The 21,273-nt window shown below is 36.9% G+C and overlaps 1 protein-coding gene across 3 annotated transcripts in view; it reads right to left on the bottom strand.

Annotated features, from left to right (window-relative positions):
- The window catches only part of WDR25 (WD repeat domain 25), a 59,813-nt gene that overhangs the window by 1,409 nt on the left and 37,131 nt on the right, over positions 1-21,273 (bottom strand). For all 3 annotated transcript variants that reach the window (XM_015630016.3, XM_015630014.2, XM_015630015.2), the window contains 3 exons: positions 15,216-15,346; positions 2,505-2,675; positions 206-346 (listed from right to left, as the gene is read on the bottom strand). In XM_015630016.3, coding sequence (XP_015485502.1) covers positions 206-346; positions 2,505-2,675; positions 15,216-15,346 — 443 coding nt within the window. The remainder of the gene's footprint in view (positions 1-205; positions 347-2,504; positions 2,676-15,215; positions 15,347-21,273) is intronic.

The raw sequence follows: 21,273 nt of genomic DNA, 5'->3' as shown, positions 1-21,273 counted from the left end.
GCATTCATAAAGTCTTCTAATAACTATTTTCTTCAGAGTGCATATGATTGAAAATAGACTGGCACATGGTAAAGCAAATGAAGCCAATTAATATCTATCACTGATTTATAATAAAACACTATTAGCAGACATTAAAAAGCAGAGGTGCTCTGCTATCTATCTTGCTTTTAAACTTGGATACTGAGTTCCTGGTGGGGAAGGATACCTTGTGTCCTTCGTATCTTTTCTTTTTGTTGATTCGGTAGGGTCGCTGGGCAGAAAACAAAGCCATGTAGTTCCCGTTGGTCTGAGCCACAAACACAGACTCCTTTGGGTGCAGGGTCAGACTTGGGCAAGTGTAACGCTCCTGAAAATGATTTCAAAGGAAGTTTTGTTGTATCAAACAGATCAGTTCAAGTGATTCAAGTTATCTCTGGACATACTTGAGAGCCCATGAAGGACAAGGGAAGGACAAGGCGTCTCCATATATACATTATGTAAAGATACTTGACTCACTACAAACCACTGGAAGTCTTACATCAGAGCAAATTCTAAATCAAACCTTTACCCTGTTTTCCTAGATATTGACCAAAACCCCCTCTCTCTCGGAGATATAATTATACTGAGGAACAGCTACAGAAGGTAACTCCAACCAGATGTTTCTCCATTATCCTCCTCCTGCCCGAGGAAACCCAAAGTTTGAATGTGAAAGTGAATCTTCTCCCATATCCCTTCCTCCACAGCCATACTGCGCTTTCCATGCTACTTTGTACAGTTCTCAAATCCTCCATCCTTCCAGTTCTGGCCAGACTGACAGGAACAGAAAACATCTGATTGAAACAGACACCTTTCCCCATCCCACTCTTATAAAACAGAAGAAGAAGAAGGAAAAAAAAGTACCATTATTAGCTTCCTTATGACAGTGATGTGGGCTGCTGCCGGCTGCAAACTCATAAATATCTGCAGTAATTAGTAAGATTTGGCTTTACTGTACAGTTCCTATTTAAGACTTAATTAAGATTACTTTCAAAACCCTGCATGGTGACTCCCTCAGAAATCAACTGCTCTCTCAAGGCTTCCACCAGGTCCAAACCTCTTCTAGTTTCAGCCTAACCTAAGGACAGAGTGCTGAGTTTTGATGCCACGAGAGCTTTGGCTGTAGGACCCATCTGCACGTGAAGAACACCAGCATGACCACTGGACACCATGGGCTGTGTGGTAGAGCGGGAAGAACATCAGATTGGTTTTGCTGTGTGATTGGAAGTTAAGAACTAGGAAGTAACTTCTGGGTACTGTCAAGTATTGGGCACAATGCAACTGTGTGTTTCTGCAGAGAAACTGGGTCTGGAAGTATGGGACCAGAAAGCACAACACAATCTGCAGGAGCACGGGGTTGCATATTTTATAGTAATGGGTTATTTTAGAGCTGTTACCTATTAATTTATTAGTGCACACAAACAATAGATAAGTCCTGTTGGCATCTAATATGTTTGGAGAGCTGAGGGGCTTAGCCCCACCTCAAAGGTTTCAAAGGTGAAATTCAGAAAAGCGAAGCAGAGTTTGCAAAGTCATCACCACATTTTGTTTATTCACAGTGAAGAAAAGTGAGGGGGTGGGGGGGTGTGGAAAATCCTTTTCAGAGATGCTGTAGTCATGTTTGTTTGTTACTCTTTGATGCTGAACCTTTCTGGTCTGTAATTTATATATTCACAGTTATTTCTTTTTTTCTTTCCTATTGTCTATCCAAGGTATTGATAGATCCAATATTGTACAAAGACAATTCTGGAAATTAAACATGAAACAATTCCATTAAATCATCAACCATGTGTTCTTGTCAGCAGAGCACTGCTCATTTCAGCCAAAAGTATCTATATACAATCCAATCCTATTATATTACATAGGATATTAGACTTGGGTTTTCAAAGAAGACTCAAAAAGTAGAAATTTTCTATTAACTGCCTTGGTAATCTCCTTTGAAGCTGTCAGCCTTTCTAGACAATTTAGTCCATTAAATGTCTTGCTTGGTTAGACGTCTGGGAAATGCTGCACCTGCACTGATAAATGCAAATTTTGCCTCTGTGATTATTCTGTATTAGGTATCTATGTGCACATATCAGGTTGCTATTACAATGTGAATACTAAACTCAATTTGTCAATAGCCCTCATTGCAGCTGATGAAAAATGTATGAAAAAGTGTGGGAAAAGAAACATTGCACTATATCATCTACTGCCATGCACCACTGGCAAACCACAATGACACTGCAGAGTCCTTGTCTAAATATAGCTTAGATGGCAATGAATTAGCACTGAAATGTAAATATTTCAAACACAAGGAGACCTCTCAGTCTTCAAGGTTGTTTTTTAATAACAATTAAGTGTTAGGTATAAAAACAAAGAAAGTCATCAACTTACATGAAGGGCATCTTATACATCACAAGACCTTATTGAAAATCAAATGCTTTCTTTTACTACACTAGTATGAAATATTAAAACATGACCTGAACACCAGTAGCTGTTAGGCTTACATGAAAAATCTGATTGGAGATTTTTGCAGCACTTTGGAAGTCCCACGCAACGATGGTGCGGTCAGCTGAGTCTCGGCTCACTGCATCCGTGCTTGTAAGAAACTCTCTTCCTTCAGGGAGGAAGAGTATATCCAGAGTCTGTTGTACTGCAGCTTTGTACACTCTCAACACCTAGTGGACAAAAGAATTTGTTATTTTTTGACAGATTAGAACCTGATAACTTATGTTTTCCCTCTTTGTATTAATAATTATCTCCATTAAATTACATTATTATTTAAACATCAAAAGGTAACTCTATTTATAATGTTGACATACTAGTGTTTTAAATAGCTGGTCAATGTATATAAAGAATCAATATACATGAAAATTAAATTACATTTTAAAAGGCATCAGTTTGTACAATTTATATATTATATTTATATATACATAAGTCTGTAGTAAATAACCAAAGAATTAGAGTAAGGTCCAGAAAGAGCTTCAGACAACACAATGTCAAGCTGGGTCTACACAAACTCCCCTCAATATTATAATCTCTTCTAGATTCCCTAGAAGAGGCAAAAGAATCCTTGGCAGCAAGCTGTCCCACCCAGTGAGCTGGGCCTTAAAACAAAGCACTCAGGGAGTTTGGGGTTCCAAAGTGGCAACAATAAACACATCACTGCAACCAGCTGGGGACAAGCCAGGCCAACCAGAGCAGCAACAAATGTTCCTTAGAACTCCCAAGATGAAACCAGCAGACCTCAGGTGTCTGCATAGCAACACACACAGGCTGGGAACAACCAGGAGGAGCTGGAGCTGTGTGCCCAGCCAGAAAGCAAAAGGGACCTGAGGATCCTCATGGACAACAAGCTCAACACGAGTGAACAGCGTGCAGCTGCAGCAAGGAAATCCAGCTGGCTGCTGGGGGACATCAGCAAGGACATCACTAGCAGAGACTGTCATTGTCCCAGTCTCATCAGCTCTTTTCAAGTCACATCTGGAACTTTGTGTTCAGTTTTGCCCATGCTATACAAAAGACACGGGGACGGGCTGAAGAGGGACCAGAGAAGGGAAGCAAAGATGCTCCAAACACTGGGAAGCTGCTACACAAGGAAAGGCAGAGAGAACTGGGCTTGCTCAGCCTTCAGAAAAAAAGGTTTAGGGGAGACCAAGTTCCAGTATTTAAAGGGTGGCTACAGAGATGATGGAAACTCCCTTATTACAGAGTTCTGTGGAAAAGAGAAGAGGTAATGGGTACAAGTTACACCTGGGGAGATTCTGATCGTACACAAAAAGTGGGTTAGATCCATGCAAAAATGGCTATCAGCCACAGGATTCTAAATATTTTAACAGCCTGTAAGCTGGATCTTAAAAAGTAAGAGATGTTTTTAATTATTCTAAGGAACACATGAACAATTTGAATTTCCTTTCTTTCCACCTTCCTTCATGAAATTCTGTATCTGTGTTGTCTAATTTGAATTTTGCAAATCAATACTTTTGCTTTCTTTTTTCTCTGATTTGCCTCCAGTGAAGAGAAACTTCAAGGCAAGTGGCCAGATCAAAGCAAACCATCTCTCTGAATATGGTGATCCTTGAAACTAGGACATGGGAAGACTCCTAGTTATTAATATCTGAATATCTCTCTCCAAGATAGCTAAAAACATAGATGCCTGCACTTCCAATGGGTATTCAGAGGTTAGTCCTTCTTCTAATGTCACTAGAAAACCAACGGAGTGGAGAAATGCTTAAAGCATTATCCTGAAATGACTCCCAACTTTGTGAGGCATTTCAGTGCCTATCTGATACCCCTTATATACCTAGTGACTACTGACTTCAGGGCCCAGACCATTTGCAGATACTTTTTTTTTTTTAATAACCACCAAACAAACAATTTTTAGGTGTCACAGTGAAATATCTAAAATTATACCCATTTTACACTTTCACCAGTAAAAGAAAAATAATTCCAAGTACCAAACACAGCATGAGAACTTCTTGATTTCTTGCCTCAAACTCAAAAATCTAAGATTGTTGGGAAAATGTTCATAAAGCTGATCCTGCTTTAGGGTGGCGATTTACTTGTGGATGTCCTGAGGTCCCTTCCAGCTCTGCTTCCTGTGATCTCAGCATGTAGAAGAATGGCAGTGGCAGCTGCTCCAGTTGCTTTTCACAGGTTTTGTGAAATACACAGTTTAGACACATCATGTTTGCTTTCAGTGAAGAACCTTAGCCATGCAAGCACTCTACACACCCTATAATAACAGCAACAAGATGCAAACCTGCACACTCAAAAACTTGCATATTTCTCAGCAATCTGCCTGCTCTTTTAAGGTAACAAATATACAAATGTGTTACTTGCTCTCATCAGATTTTACAGCCTCAGAATCTGCATAATATACAAAGCAATTAAACTTTGTAAAGCCAAAAGGGATATATCCATATTTATAGCCTACACTTTCTCTATGGAGAAATCACCATGCATATTTCTTCACAGAGTTATAAAAGGAAGTCTATAGTTCATTAGTAAAGTAGAAAATGAAGCTATTTTGTAGGAGCAAAAACGAAAAATAAAACCCCAAACTGAAAAAAAACTCCACAGAATATAATAGCTGTAATGACCTGTAATGAGAAATGGAAAATCATACAGAAACCTGACAGCTGTAGGAACTGCAGGGGAAGAATGAAGTTAAATTGAGGGGAGTGGACACAAAAGGCAGAATCACCCTGACCTGCAGCTATTTAGCAGCAGGCACCTTCTCAGAAGTGACAAGTCCCAGCCAGAGTGTCAGCAGGAGCAAGAGCATGGAGCAGCACAAGTGTAAAAACAAGGACAAAGAGCCAGAAACAAAGGCCAGTTAGTGCTGGGAAATGAAGAGCAACAAAATAGAGCAATAAATGACAAAAAACTTACGAATGGATATGCATGGCAGGGATTTTTAATCTTTTCTTATTTTAAAGATGAAAATCACAGAGATACTGTTTACATTTTCATCATCTAAAAAAGCCTCAAACTTGTGAAATGTGGGTACATATCCATCCATACATTGTGTCCAGCATTGTAAAGGGTTTAGGTTTTGGACTTGCTTTTAACAGTTTTTGGAGCTATAGACATCTCTTGGTAAGGAAAAAGAAGATACTGTGAAGTTGGTAATATGCAAATACTTTTAATAATTGCTAAAAACCTGTTGGGCCCTTACAAAAACTGCAACTATCAATTTGCTAACATTTTCACCAGTAACCATTAAATAATATTTGTTTGTCTGTTATGTAACAGAATATTTAACCAAATTACCTGTGTACCTTAGCTTTGCAACAGAGAACTGTTTATCAAAATCAGCACAAAAGACCTTCCTTTTCTATATGTTTGATATGTACCTAAGAAAAACCATGCTGTTTTATCTTCAAACCATACAGAAGGAACTGACTTAAAGAACAGTAAATTAACACTTCGAATAACAGCTGGGAACTTGATATACAGAGTATTTCAATTGCCCCATAAAGACAGCTTTCAAAAATAATTAATTGCAACATCCCTGCTCAGGAAAGTACTCATAATTAAACCTTAGGCAATTAATTCATGACATGCCCGAAGAACTTTTCTGAGGAAAGCACCAGTTCAGTTTGCCTACCCTGCTGGTTTTAGTTTGTTAATATCAGCTTCTGCTCTTTTTCTACTTGCAGATTTATCACCCATCAGCACTGGAAAACAACAGTTCACTTCCTCAATCTAAGAATTTTATGGATATAAAAGAATTCCTTTCAAAGGAAGGCCTAATGGTTTCTGGTGTCAACACAATCCAACATAATAACAAAGCTTCTTCAATAAGGTGGGAGTTCGTGGCTGCAGGAATTCAAAAAGAAAGGTAATTTAAGCAAATTAAATCAGTTTCAAACAGATTCTAATGGTTCTGGTGATTTGAAAAGCAAGCTGTGATGCTGAATTCAAGGCATACATTTCAGATGGGTGTTCTGTAATACTTCTCTGCATTAAGCACATACCATGCACATACTGGTATTCTGTTTGTCAAGAAATCTCAAAGCCTCCAGACAAGCAATGCAGAAGCTGCTGTTTGCCCCAAGCCTGTGCTGGTCACTTGTCTGCAATGCAATTTACAAAAAGCACCTCAAATTTTATGTTTGTGATGAGAAAGAATTGTGCTTCTGTAGCCATTGTCCTGGGCCATCAGGAGAAGAGCTCTCAAAAGAAATCTAATAAGACTACAGGCAATATGGCTGCTCATCAAAAAACCCTTAATCAGTCAGATCCATGGCTTCCAACTTGTAAAATCTGGCATATTTTTTCTTTCATTTCTTGTCCTACCTTTTAAGATTGTGTCATTTGGCACAGACCTGCCTCTTCCTACTGACATGCTGAGTAATTAGTTCAATGGGTGACTGATTAAATTTCCTCTGTGAAACAGAACTACACCATTAACAATAACAAAAAGTACATTTTAACTTAAAGAAAAACTTGTTTTTTTACAAAATAGAAGGGGCTTTTATCTATTGTAGTGCAAATCATTTGTGTCAATCTACTGTATTTCTCTCTATGCAGTTAAAAATCCCAATTTTTCTTTACTATTTAATTTTATTTCCCTAACTAAAAGGAAAAAAAGACTTTTTAAGATGAAGTGGTTAACTAACCTTTATCTGGTATTGACCTCTAAGACTTCAGATATGAACAATGTACTCTGGTTTTTTTTAAAGTCAATTTTAGATCACTTGAAAAGGCACAAGAATCTTGTGATGGAAATTGTCAAGCATTTATAAGAAAAATAAAAATATTTTTTTATTTAAAATTATCTCCCCATCTCAAACAGAATATAAAGTGAAATCCACATATAGGAAAGATACATAAAGATACAGAATGGCTTTTCTGTGAGGAACTCACAGAAAGTTTTTATTACAAAACCAAGGAATTTTTGCTTCAGCAATGAGATGGCTGACTGGAATCTGAAAGAATTTGAAATAAAATATGAGCAGCATGGAGAAGGTGAGTGGTTTCCTCCATTATAAGACTTCAGACTACAAATGAGCAGAAGGCAGCTTCAAAATGAACAGAACGAGATGCTTCTTCAAACACTACATATTTAAACTGAATTCCTTGCTCAAGGAAGTTGCAGATGTAAAAAGATCAAGAACAACCAATTCCACAGCGTGAAAACTCAAAGTGATCCAAGAAAGACAGAGGCAGGAAGCCCCCAGACTCTAAGTTAGAGAGGCTTAGGTAACCACTGCTGGGAACTGTGATAAAGACATTTGCTGTGCTTTTCAATTCTTGTTCTTCAAACGTGTATTGGTCACTGCTGGGGCTGTAAAACGTGTCTAGAAATGGGCTGAAACTGGAACAGCCATTCCCTAACAACTTCTCACTTGAGCACTCCCACTCCAAAAGGAGGAATGTTTTGCTCCTGGATCATTTCAGTCCCTCTGGGAGCACTGGAGTGATTGTCCACAGACAGATTTTCATCTGCAAGGCCACCATATGAGGCTCCCAAATAAACACAGCAGACTGCTCAGCTTCCTGCCACAGACACACAACACATGCCTTCACACCCAGAAAGGACCCCTGAATGCTAACATTTCAAATCAAATGTCATTGTGCAAGTGCAAATATACCCCCACCATGTTTCTCTGAACTTTTGTCCATGGATTCAGGAAAGATTTCTCTGAGAAGAATAACTTGAGTTTTTTAAAGCACTGCATAAATCATTTTATTTTAACTACCTTGTTCTTCCTAATACCACCAGTACATGACAATGTATTGGCTGTTTCTATAGAAACCAGAAGTGCAAGCAGCTCCACCAGTTTCTACAGCCTTTCTTCATATTTATATGCTATCCAGAGACAAATTCATTAGGGTCTCCTAAATACATGCTACTTAAAATGACTGCATCTCATCTGAAAGAAACTGCAATAGAATGTTTCCAAGGAAACAAATGCGGTGCATTTGCACCTATTAATTTTTTTAACTGTGCTTTAACAGCTTGGGCTTATTTCTTTATAAACTCAAGTATGGAGAAATAGCTCACCAACATAAAAAGCATATCTTTAATTTTGTTCTTTTTTAAGCATAAAGTAGTAGATGACAGTTGTAATTTTGTAGCTAAGTAATGTTCAGGGTAATAAACAAAGATGGGGTGAGGGAAAAAAACTTGTTGTTATTCTGCCTTGAACTCTGTTGTTAATAAAAATTTTACAGTTCATTTCAAGACTTATCTTAAAAGATTGAAATAGGAGCTTCCACCATTTTTTTCTAGTTAATTTGTTGTATATTACATCTCAGTTATATCTCTATAACATCTCAGTTTTAAAAATGGGAAATTCTGTGTAAATCTTCAAATCTATGTTTTCCTTAAATTTGCCTTAACTTTATACTAAACTTCTTTCAAACTTTCCATGACAAAATTTTGTTATTAATCCCAATGACATTCTATTATGAATGTTATGAATCTTTTTTTAATTGATTGTGCTAGCATAAGACTCTCTGTAACAAACATTCTCCAAAAATAAAATAAAAAATTTTGTTTCCATTTAGTGTCATGCCTGAAGCATTTCATTAAATTCTTCCCAGACAGTTTCCTTTCTTGAGACATCCCTTTTAGCCAGTTTTCTCATTATACAGTATCTAGGTTAATTCCTTCCTTCCCCAGCTTCTCTTATTGCTCTATCAAGGCCCAACATCATAAAGTGACATCAAGTAAACACAATCAACCTTCCCTTAAATAATATAATTTTTAAAATGTCTTTTATTTCTATATCTGTAACTAAACTTTTCTTCAAAATCTTTTCTGTGGCTGTCCAGTCATATTTTACAGGGTCTCTACAGGTCATCCTCTACCTGATGGCCTTCCTCTCTTTCCCTCCTTGTTTAACATAATCAGTGGATTTGCATTTATGGAGGTCTAAGAGCTTCAAATAATGCTTTAGGTTCAGAGCCACAGCCCTGTCCCCTTGCACTTATTCCCTCTCCAGATTACTGTGTGGTGCTTCATCAGGACTCAGCTCTGACAGTGACCACAAATAGCTCTTGCCAAAGCTCCAACAAACCTCACTAGCTTGTGACACTGGACATGTGAACATCAACAGACAAGAGATCAAAAAGAGACTATATCCAACAGCTGAGTAAATTATTCCTCTATTTTTAATAGTCAAAAAAATGTTGTTAGTGGTCTCCACTTTTGAAGTCCCTTGCATTTCTGTATGGACACAATAAGGAACCAGCTCCTGAATGCTTACAGAACATTAAGTTTCATCAAAGCAGAACATAAATAAAAAGTAAAATATGAAAATCTCAAAAATAATTAAATGAATACATTTAGAAATTTTAAATTAGTACATTCAGCTGTAAGCTTTGACTGCTGTAGGTCCCTTCACAAGAGCTAACAGCATCCCTGCTCTACACTATCTTGCTGACACATGTAAAAACATTATTTCAATGCAGTTTGACCATTTAACATATAATGAACTTCAGCTCCTTTAAAAGTATTACCAGCTTTAGACAGCTATAGTTGTAGTCTTTCTCTGATAGTACATCTGTGTAAGCTTAGAAACCCAAATTAAAAAGCAAAAAAAGCATCTGCAGTCATATTTACTTTAACAAACACAATAAGGTCCTTATTTCTGAGTTAAAGGATACAAGTCTCAACCTTTTGTTCTCTTTGGTATTTCAAGGAATACTAAAATTTCAGGTAGAATAAGTTGGAATATATATTGTATCCTGTCTGAAAAGCAAATGCAGATCAGCCAAAATGAAGGGTGACTGTCCTGGCTTGTGCTGAACATCTTAAGAAATTCTTCCATGGCTCAGAGAAAGGAAGTAATTCTAAAATACATAACTACTTTAAGGTCTCAGGGTTATTGCACATTTCTTTTTACAGGGTTTTGCAGGATTTATCTAGGTTCAGCTCCAAGGTCCACAGATCCCACAGGGGCTGTTCAATATGATATTCCCTCCATGGTCGACACTGCAGATTGTTGTTTGTTTTTTTTATAACAGAGCAGCTCACTTCGAGGTTTTCTGGTATTTTCATAAAATCTCTATAAACATTCTCCAAATTTTTCATAAATTTAATCAATCTCTTATACAGTAATATAAAATCTCCAGAATAATCTCTTTACCAGAGAGACAAAGTGGGTTTAACACAAACAGAAAGAAATACCACTATAATAAATCTCCACAGGCTATTCAGCTGCCTCTTTTATTTTTTTCCAGGCTTTGATTACTTGTGTCTGTAATTTTGAGATGCCTGTATACTTTACATTTCACTGAGCAGTTAACAAGCTGTCCCATCCATTCATTTCTCTGAAGTATACTGCTTAGCTTCATCTTAAAGATTTAAACTCCCTTATTGTTCTTTCATTCTTTGTCTTGCTTAATACCCAGGGCTACATTTGAAACTATTTCTCCTATTTGCTCAACAGAACAGGGATAGCAATAAGTATCTTTGAACACTCCACTTTTTTGGATTTTTTGGGGGTTTTTTGGGGGGGGTTTCTTGTGGTTTTTTCTTGTGTTTTATTTTGTTGTTGTTGTTGTTGGTTTTGGGTGGTTTTTTTTTGTTTTTATCTGCCTCTCTGATTAATAGCTTACTGCACATTTCTGTCGTGGTTTAAACCCAGCTAGCAACTAAGTACCACACAGCTGCTCACTCACTTCCCTTATACCATGAGTGAAGTGTCAAACTGAATTGAAAAGATTCATTCATACATGTCAGCAAGGTTTGCATTGTGTAAAGCAGGAATGCTATTACTCCACTAAAATTTCTCAGTATTTTAGTAGCTGAGAGGCTGCCTCAAACCAACTTCATACATTTTCTCTGGCACTCGCACATCTAATTTTTTGTACCACATTCAAATCACGCATAAATATTAGTAATTAATGCTCAAAAATTCAGGGTCCTGGTCAGAATTAATAATTTTTTTTAATACCAGTATGAGCTATTCTATGTCATTTTCCATCAGCAGAAAGCATCAATGTGGCACACTGCCATAAAGCAGCTCATGTAAACCATTGCATGTATATGTAATTGGACAACATTTTTGTAATTTCTCATTCTCTCTCTGTTATGCTTAATGTTTTGCTCTGAATTTCCATGAAAAATCCCCTTATTTCCTGATAAAATTATAATTTTGCCTCACAGTTTAAGTTGTGCAAGAAGATAGCTTATTAAAGCACAGGAGTACATCCTAAAGAATGACCCCTGAAATTGAATTACCAGCAAATTCTGAAATTGAGTTTTCAATGTGCAATGAATAACAACATTCAGATGCCTGATTTGGGGTGTTCTCTCTATTGACAAAATATGCTGCAAAGCCTGAAAAGGCTATCAAGAGTATGATGATAAGAACAAAAAGTATCAGTAGTTCACCCACACATCATTCCAAGCTGAATGACAGGTTAACACATTTGAAAGTACAGGCAAAACAGGAAAATCTTGTAATGAATTAGGATGAAAGAACTTGGAAGATAGAAAGGCTTGTGTCAAAATTGAAACAAAAGTGTCATGAGGCCTTAGACATCTATTTCAGTTAAGAGAAAATTGTACTTATGAGAACAGGATAAATTTCAAAATATTGGCTAGGACACTATCCAGTTTCAACTATGGCTATTACTGTGTAAGATGGAAAAGATATGTGAATAAACATAACAATATAAACTGAAAGCAGGAATACCTGAAGAATCCAGTGAAATCCCCCAAACTAGGAAGTGGCAGACATGACATACTGATGACACTGGTAATTCATGCCTAACCAACACTTTGTTCTACGCCTGAGAGTTAGAAATGTAACTACAACATTTTGCATTAATGATGCACAGGTGAGACTAACCTCTGCCCCAGGAGTGTTTGTCTGTTCCTCATTGCTGCCTCATGTAAACTGTGCTACACCTCTCTGTTTGCCTTGTCCCTGCTGCAGCTACACTGTTCACTGGTGAAGGACATGTTTCTTCTCTCCCAGCAGTTTTCAGGAACAGCCAAACAGCAAACTCCAGTCCACCTATTTCTGTAGGAGGCACCTTCTGCAGAACATCAGGCTGAGGTGGTTGGCAACATTTGGTGGTGCTTTGCAGCATCTGTCCAGGTTAAGTGTCACGTGCTGCTCCATGCCTGCTCCTCTTCACAAGGAACTGCTTTCTGAACCTACATTTATGCAGGTCTGAACTACAATCAGGTTTGCCAGAAATATCAATTGACAGTTTAACTATGGTTAAACTGAGGCAGCATCAGAATTGAAAACCTACAAGGAAGGAGCTGCTTTAAGAGACAAACACATTTATTGTCATCATTGCTTGGAATAAAATACTGTTTGATACCTCTGGTGTCAAGGGAAAGCACTATTGAAACTGACAATTCACAGGGAGTAAAAAAAGGTCTAAGAACAGCATTTTTCAAGCTGTCTTGGTGACACTATAATACTTCAAAAATAAAACAAAAACACAGCAGATTGACAGAGATAACAACAGTAGGAGAGTAGCAGACTCAGGAGACCACTCAGAACTAATTTATCTAGCATAAGCACTATCATCTGTCCTCTAGCCCCTTAGCTCTACTTGAGTCACTGACAATTTTGCATAACCTTCAGATCCTGTCATCAAAATCACTGGTATCAGAATTGCTGAAAAAAAAATCATTCAAGCACTTGGATTGTAAACATCCATTGTAAACGAATCTATTTCCTTGAAACTGAAGTGCCTTCCCCATTATCAATATTTGAGATTGCGTCCTACCACCTGTGATAAATTCCTAACATATTCCTCCACACCCATACACAACATGAGCACCTTCCAGGCAGAAACAGTTTTGCAACATGTGACTTCAGCTGTTTGTTATTGTAGAACAGAATCAGTTATCATTATCCATCTGGAAAGACTGGGCACTCTAGACACACACAAGCTGGAGGCACTGCCAGCTTTGGTATGACCATGCTCATCAATCACAATTGATTTCAAATCTCTAGAAAAATCACCTTCACAGATTCTCAGAGCTAGTCACTCGAAGACATGCACAGGCACAAAATCACCACAAAGAAATGACATGGGGTGAAAGAATGTCTCTGGCTTTGTACACAGCCAGAGTGTCACTTGACTTTGTGCATAACTACAGCATCATTTCCAGAAAAGATTACTGGACCAAGTCAGAAAATCTCTGAAAGAATGTTTTGTTGCCTACATCTGCCATCTTCTCCTGGACTACAATCAAAGACCTCGAATTTGACATAACAATAACAATCTTTAAGCCTTAAAATGAGGACACTCATTTAGTTCCTGAAGCACCTTTTAAAGGCAGTTCAGCATATCATGATAAACAATGGGTTCTCTATGTCAAAAAGGACACAGAAATATTCAGACTGCACCTCCTCCCTACAAATAAGTTCTACTGTTATGAGAATTTCAAGAAAGAAAAACTGTATTGTCCAAGTCATTTCCATGCTATCAAACCACTGATCCTGCTCTTCAGGAGAAAAGACTTCTATTAGTCTTCTTCAGTTTCCTGCCAGGGGGAACAGTTAAAACAGAAAATATAATTTCCATTTTTAAAAGTTACAGAGGTAGTTTTTATTAAATGCACTTATATTTTGCAATTCAAAACTAGAACCATCTTCCTTCACAGACCTGTCCTTTAAGAATCTCTTCACATCCCTATGAAGGAAAACTAGCCATCACACAAGTATGATGGATGCAATACATCCCATCCACTCTTACAGAGGTTTTCATACTAATACTGTAACTCTGAAACTCACAGAAATTTTATTTTCAGAGTAGCCTCAGATGTGGCAGTCTCAATATATATTTACTAATGTTTTTCTTTAAAGAACTTATTAATGTGGTAGAGATCCAACACAATTAAATTCTTTCTTCAGAGACAAATAGAAGTGCAGCACAGGAACTTGATTGTTAATTGCACAAGAATACTGTATCCTCAACAGAGTAACTCCCACAATGATTTCAGAGCTCTCCTGTTAGAGCCCTCATACCTGAAATGCATCTCCCTACATCTCTCACCTATTATTGTGAGTACATCACAGAGACAAGGTGTGGCTACACTATCTTATCTTTTTCAGGTCCCTTCTGCCATTCTCAAGAGCAAACAGATGGCAAACGATGATGAGTAGGATCTACCCACAGAGAAATTCAAAGGAAAACAATGAACTACTCACTTTACAATCCCTGCTTCTCTTTGAGCTGTTCTGTGCATGAGAACGTTGCTTACCTTACACTTGCAGTGGCAGAGTACAGCTCTGGTCTTACCTGAGCTCTGAATGGCAGCTGGGGGCACTTTGTTCTTTGTGCTTCATGATAAAGTAAAACCAGAGGCATTTCACACCTCTGTGGCCCTTCATGAATGTTAAAATTGCTCCAGGATTATATACAAAAGGTACAGGCACACATACATCCTGACCCACATGTAAGAGCTTGAAGAGCAAATTAGCTGTACTGCTTCCTTGCTTTTCACAACCCTTAAGTGAGCTATTGGCTCTGTTTAATTCAACTAGATGTTACTTATATCTACAGAAAGAAAAAAAATGACGTTTTCCTGTACAATGCTCCTCCTAGCACTCAGAACGTATTACAGAGGTTCATATCAACAAACAGGAACACAGTGGCAAATGCAAAAGACTTCAGAATAACATTTCAATGAAAGACCAGTAAATACATCTTGCACCTTGGTAACACACAGCACACACAACCTGGGAAACACTCTGAAAGAGAAAGAGTAAAAAGATTTCCTTTACCTTAGAAGTCCTTAAATCCCATGCTTTAACTTCTGGACTGAACCCTCCACAAATGAAAACATTTGACTCTGTAGGGTGGAACTTCAGTGCACTGATCCTAAATTCTGTTTTGCTGCTAAATATCTGCTTCCCTAAAATAAAATGGCAAGAAGAGATCAAAATTTGAGCAGAAAATGAAATATGTTATTCATTTCAACTTAGTTTCAAAAATATCAAGGTTGCTAAAAGTGAACATGCTCATAATAACACATTTCAAATATCTGGGGCTAGTCTAATTCAATGAAAATGAAAGATAACTCACTAATTTCTATCCACTTGAAATTGCTCCTGCTCATGGGTGTCTGCACTACTGACTGATTCCTACTGGAAGGAGACAAGTGGTTCCCACACTAAGGAGAGGAGCTCCACCAAGGTCACAGTTCAGACAAAATGCAGGAAGAAATCTACAAATCTATAGAAAAGCCACAGTCTTTTTTATTTCAGTGAAACAAAAATAACTAGAACAAAACATTGTGTGTACAACAGCACCACGTCCCAATCTATATAAACTCTCGAGTTGTTTTCTTAACTTTTTGTGAAGGTAGGAGTGAAACTTCATCTTGAAAGTAGGAAATAATTTGCAAACCACCATATGAAAGCAATAGCTGCTCCCATGGATACATTGTTGCCAACATTTAATTGTGTACACTAATCTCCACAGGATCCTGTGGTTAGTATTAATTGGACTGCCTGCACTTTTGAACACAACAGAACTCAGCTAGGTTAATTTATAGGACTTTTCCACAGTTCACTGCTTCCTTTCATCCTAACAAATTCATATCACTGTATATTCACTGAAATAAAATTTTTGGAACAGCAGTATAGACCAAGATAAATATATCTGCTCACTTTCACAATAACAACTGTGATTTATATTCTACATATCCCATATAAAGTTCTACATTAAATAAAGTTACTGCTGTAAGCAACAGTGAAGGAGGTATTGCAGAAGTAACAAAAAAAAATCCTTTAAAATACTATGATAAAAGCTTCTTAAAATACTTTTTAATTTGCAATTTATGCAAATGAAGGTTATCTTAAAACGGGCTTTTTTAACAACTGAAAATACTTTCAGCTAAAAACATTACTGATAGATTTAAACTCTTGCAGTTAGGTGTACAATACTGAAAATCACACACTTATTTATGCTTATTTCATTCACTGGGGCCTATTTGTTTGATTTCATCATCAGTTCAATTTTCCTCATCTGCTGAACTCAACTGACACAGTCAATAGGTTAATACTTGTAAAATTACCTATTAATTCAGTTTAAAGAAGAGAAAGGATTTATTTCATCATACATGCTCATCAAGGGAAAAGACAGGGAAGAAGATTACAGAGAGGGGTGAGTGGTGTTCTGTGTGAACTCTGGTGTTTGTAGGGGATTTTTGTCCTTTTTTCAAATGACGTACCACCAATTGCTAGGTCTAAAGATCTAAAGGGCCTCTCTGTCACAAATAAGTGAAACACTTAATTTTGTCCATGTGTTCCTTCCCCAGAAGGACAAAAAAGTCATAAGGGCAGCAGAGATTTTCTCCACAAGTCATATCTGTGACCATCTCTTGCCATGGGAGCTTTCAGAACCCCAACAGCTACAGGGGAAAAAAAAAAGACTCCACAGGGAAGGAAGAAAGTATTAAAATCATCAGTTATAGGAGCAACAAGATATTGCTCTCATCTACCAGACATCATCTGGGGGGGCTTTACAAAAGCCACATACAAGGGCATCTTAATCTTACCCACAGCACTTGAGAAAATACTGAGTTATCCTAAGGAGGCTCACTACTCAGTTTAATAGCACTTTGCTCCCAAAGGAATTTGTTTCTTCCTAATTCCCAGCTTAATAAAAACTCTGGGAGTATAATCAACAAGTTTTCAGTGGGACTGCAGCCAGAAATTAGCAAAAGTGTAGCCTACCTGCACTAATCTTGTCACACAGATCTATAAAGGACACATCAAGTGATCACTGCTCTCCACAAAGTGTGATGTTCAAGTGGCATTAGACATATCCATAACTGATTCAGTGGAACTCCTCATTTAAACTTTTGGCAAACACTGGATTTGCTGTGTTTACCTCCACAAGACTTCTCAAAACTGCTTTTTCTATAATAAATACTTGTGTTCTTTAGCCTAAGACACGAGAAGGTCAGGTAAAACACAGGCAAAAAAGAGGTGCATTTAGTTCAAGATGCATTTAATCTACTAACTACAAGATCTGTTACCCTTTCCACAGAAAGACTGATTTAACATAATTTGTTGTTAATTAGTCAATTTTTCAATCTCATTCCCAACTGCTTCCAAGTAATTTAATAATTTGCCTGGTATTTTCTTCTGAAACTAAAATGCTCTGATTCCCTACTTTGTCTCCCCCTGTTTGAAAGAAAGTGGGCACTGAATTTGCCCTTTTCTTGTCTTCTAGAGACTGCAATTTATCCAAAAGCTCTCAGTGACAGTCACTAACATAATTAAACCATAATCTCAGTGTTGTGAATTTTACATTACTGTTAGTGTAATAACAAATAAAATTAATGCCAACAACCTAAGCATCTTATTCACCTCTATACTCCTTAACCTCATTCTTTTTCCTATTTTAAGCAGCTACCTTACAATTTGATGCAGATATTAACCTTTTTTTTACTTAAGTCAGAAACAATCACAATAAACTAATCCTAAAAGCTCAGGCTCTCCAATTAACATTTTGAAAGACAACCTCCCTCTCTCATTGTCTCCCCAAAGTGAAATTCAAACATCTCTTTTTGGAAATTGAGTAAACAGTGTTCTGAAGAGTTTGGTGTTACTACATGTGTACATGAATTCCATTCTACTGCCATGTCACAGAAAATGAGCAAGACTGGAAATAAACAGGCTGAACAGCAGCAGATAAAAGGTGTTAGAGAAAGGAACCACTCTTATTGTCAGAACTAAAATTTAAAATTCATGATTCACTCAGAAATTTAGGAAAAATATTCATCTGAGAGATGGAACAGGTCAATGCAAAAGATGACATGGGGAACATTAGCTCATGAAATTCAGTCATTTGAGACAACGAACTCAACTCAGCCTTTTTCTGTACAAACTTTGCTTAACTTAGTGTTATGCTACTATGAGGCTGTAATCCTGCTATGATGGAACCTACCCCATAGCTTGGGAAATCCAGGTTCAGTGTTTGCTATAGATCCTCCTCCACCTTTCTGGAAATCTTTTTTTTTTTTTTTCAGTTACACATATTTTACTCTACAATTACTCAGTTTATTAAATTGAAGTACTCACCTTTGGGGAGCCTTATTTTATATATTGCAAAAGATGGCCTTTGAGGAGAATACCCCCTTATCCATAACAGGTATAACTCAGCAAGCTTGTATATACCTTTATTGTGTATATATTTATCACATTTTAGTTCCTAAAGGAAGCATGACCAACTCAGACAAGAAAATTAGGTCTTTTGAAAATATCTTTTTGAAAATCCATACCACATATCATTCTCCTTTATAAGGGGTTGTTATTCCAAAGCAGAAATCAAATGTTTCTCTAACTCCTTAATTTTCACAATTTCAGTAACAATATCCACTATATCTTTTGCAGTGTGTTTTATGTTCTTTAAAGGTTTTAAGTCAATTCTCCAAGCATTGAGGGCTTGCCAGTAACATAATAGCAACATACACAATATGGAAAAAGAAAAGTCTTTAAAAATATCTTGAATATATGTTTCTGCTCCTTTTTGCAGGAGCCTACTGTGAAATTGCCCAGCTATGAAATCAGATGATTTAAAGGCTATTTAACATTCTGAATTTTTCACAGAACATCAGCACAGTTACTCAGCACAAGGATTCATCTGTAACTGTGCTTAGTGGTCCTCAGGTTCATAAACCTACCTGCAGAACCCAAAAGCATTTATTTCCTTAGTCTAATCTGTAAAGAAAAGTGAAGCCTGAGGCTCACAAGGACACAAGAGCAATCTTGATTAGCAAAATGGATTTCCCTCTGTGTTTAGAAAAAGACATAAGACAATATATACAAAAATATTCCATTAGTCACAGTCCCTCTCATGCACAATAGTGATAAAAAACATTAGATTGATTAGACATCATTTGTTCTTAACAAATCAATGCTGTTACTCCTCCATTCTTGGGGTGCTTACAAATAGCCTTGTTATTTTTTCAAGAACCAAAGTTATATTGACTACATGTTTTTCCTAATTTTTCCTAATTTGTGTCCCTACACATTCACATGTTCACAGCAGGTGAAGATGTTTGAAATATTAAATCATTTTCTCTTTTAATCTTTGAAACATCCCCAAAATAAATTCTTTTCTCTCTCCTTTTAGCAAGACTTTAAACCAGTGAGCATGAAAAGTAAAATGCTGTTGCCTCCTAGCTGGAGAGTGACCTAATCATATCATAAAAAAATAAAAAATAAAAAATATGCTAACCAAAACAATATCAGTCAACTGGGCTTTTTTCTGAAGTGTCATACTAAAGCTTTCTGCATATTAAAATTTACTCTCGAAGCAGTACTGGTAGAGAAAAAAAGGAATAGAGGAATGCCACAGCTCTCCTGAGGTGATGTTTAGGTAAGATAGCTAAAACTCCTATGTGAACAAATACGAGTCTATTAAAAATAGTAATGTTATATCTATAGGACTGTCAAATTAGAATAGAAAAAATACATAGAAAAAAAAATCTGAACCATTCTCTTGGTAGGTACAAAATGTTCCATTAAGAAACTCTCCCTCTCATTATAACTCTCAGGAAATTATATTTGAAAGCAAGCTCAGTCCATGAACTAAAATACAACTGCAGCATTTGGCAACTTAGGAAATGTGCCAAAATTTCTTGGAACATTCCCTCTGTCATAATATTAAAGAAATGAAAAGTATCTACAATATGCAAATAGTAAAAAACCCAGCCAATGTTCTGCCTATGCTATAATACCAATTCATTTGTGACTAATGAAAAATCTACTGATGAATAAAACATGCATTCCAAAAATAAAACAGTTATAAATAAATTCTAAAAATACAATTACCCTTCCAAAGTTGGCAGAGCATCTCCATTGCATCTGGACATACCAAGTTAAATGTCAAATGTCTTTGACCTAGAACTGTTTTAAAAGCATTTTTTTCAGTGCTCTCTGAATAAAGCACTATTTAATACTCTGTAAATAATGAAGTGTCTGAACTATCAGTAATAGAAAATGACTGTGTGTTATTAGAGAAAAACAAAACCAAGGAGTTTCAGACTGCTACATTATTATTATCATCACATTTGTGAAACTATTCAAAAGGCTTTATTTTTATAAAGAAATAATGTATATAAAATAGGACAAAATAAAAAATAACCAGTAACAGGCAGTAAATCTGCAGGTTTTGGATCTACCAATATTAATGAATTTCAATAGTGAAGTACTCACTTTCCCTGATGCAAACTGCAACCAACCACAGACCCACTCATGTGAATGACTCATGAATAACCTTGAGTTCTTGAAAAAATTATGCATATTTTGGGTCTGACCCATACTGAATAGGTACAACAGTTTTTAAGAAAACTGTATTTGTGGAGAGTCTTAGCTTTGCATCCTGGTGTTAAGGCACTGCATGGCCCTTGAAGATAATAAATGACGATCTACAAAAACTGAATTTAAAAAAGACTTGCATAGCAACAGCTATTATCTCTTATCCAAACCACAATAAGAGAACTCCTTGCACATCATTAACTTGAATTTTTCTCTTGTCCTGTACGTCATCACAGTTTTGTGTAGGTTGGACCTCCAGGGATCTTGTATGAATCCCTAATCAAATTAGGTACAGCTGCAGATTACGTAAGGGTGTGTCTCCTGATGCTCTGGGAATCTCCAAGTATGGACTCCACAGCTTCTCTGAACAGCCTGGTTTAGTATTTTATGACCCCTGAGTTGAGCTGACAAGTTTTTGCATTCCTTTATTGTTCTTTTGCCTCTTATCCTTTCACCATGCATCTCTGAGAAGAGCCTGGTATCATTTTCTCTACATACGAGGTAAATG

Source organism: Parus major, chromosome 5, assembly GCF_001522545.3.
Source record: "Parus major isolate Abel chromosome 5, Parus_major1.1, whole genome shotgun sequence".
NCBI lineage: Eukaryota > Metazoa > Chordata > Aves > Passeriformes > Paridae > Parus > Parus major.
The sequence above is the reverse complement of the archived record's forward strand: the minus strand, read 5'-3'. Positions and strand labels throughout refer to the sequence as shown.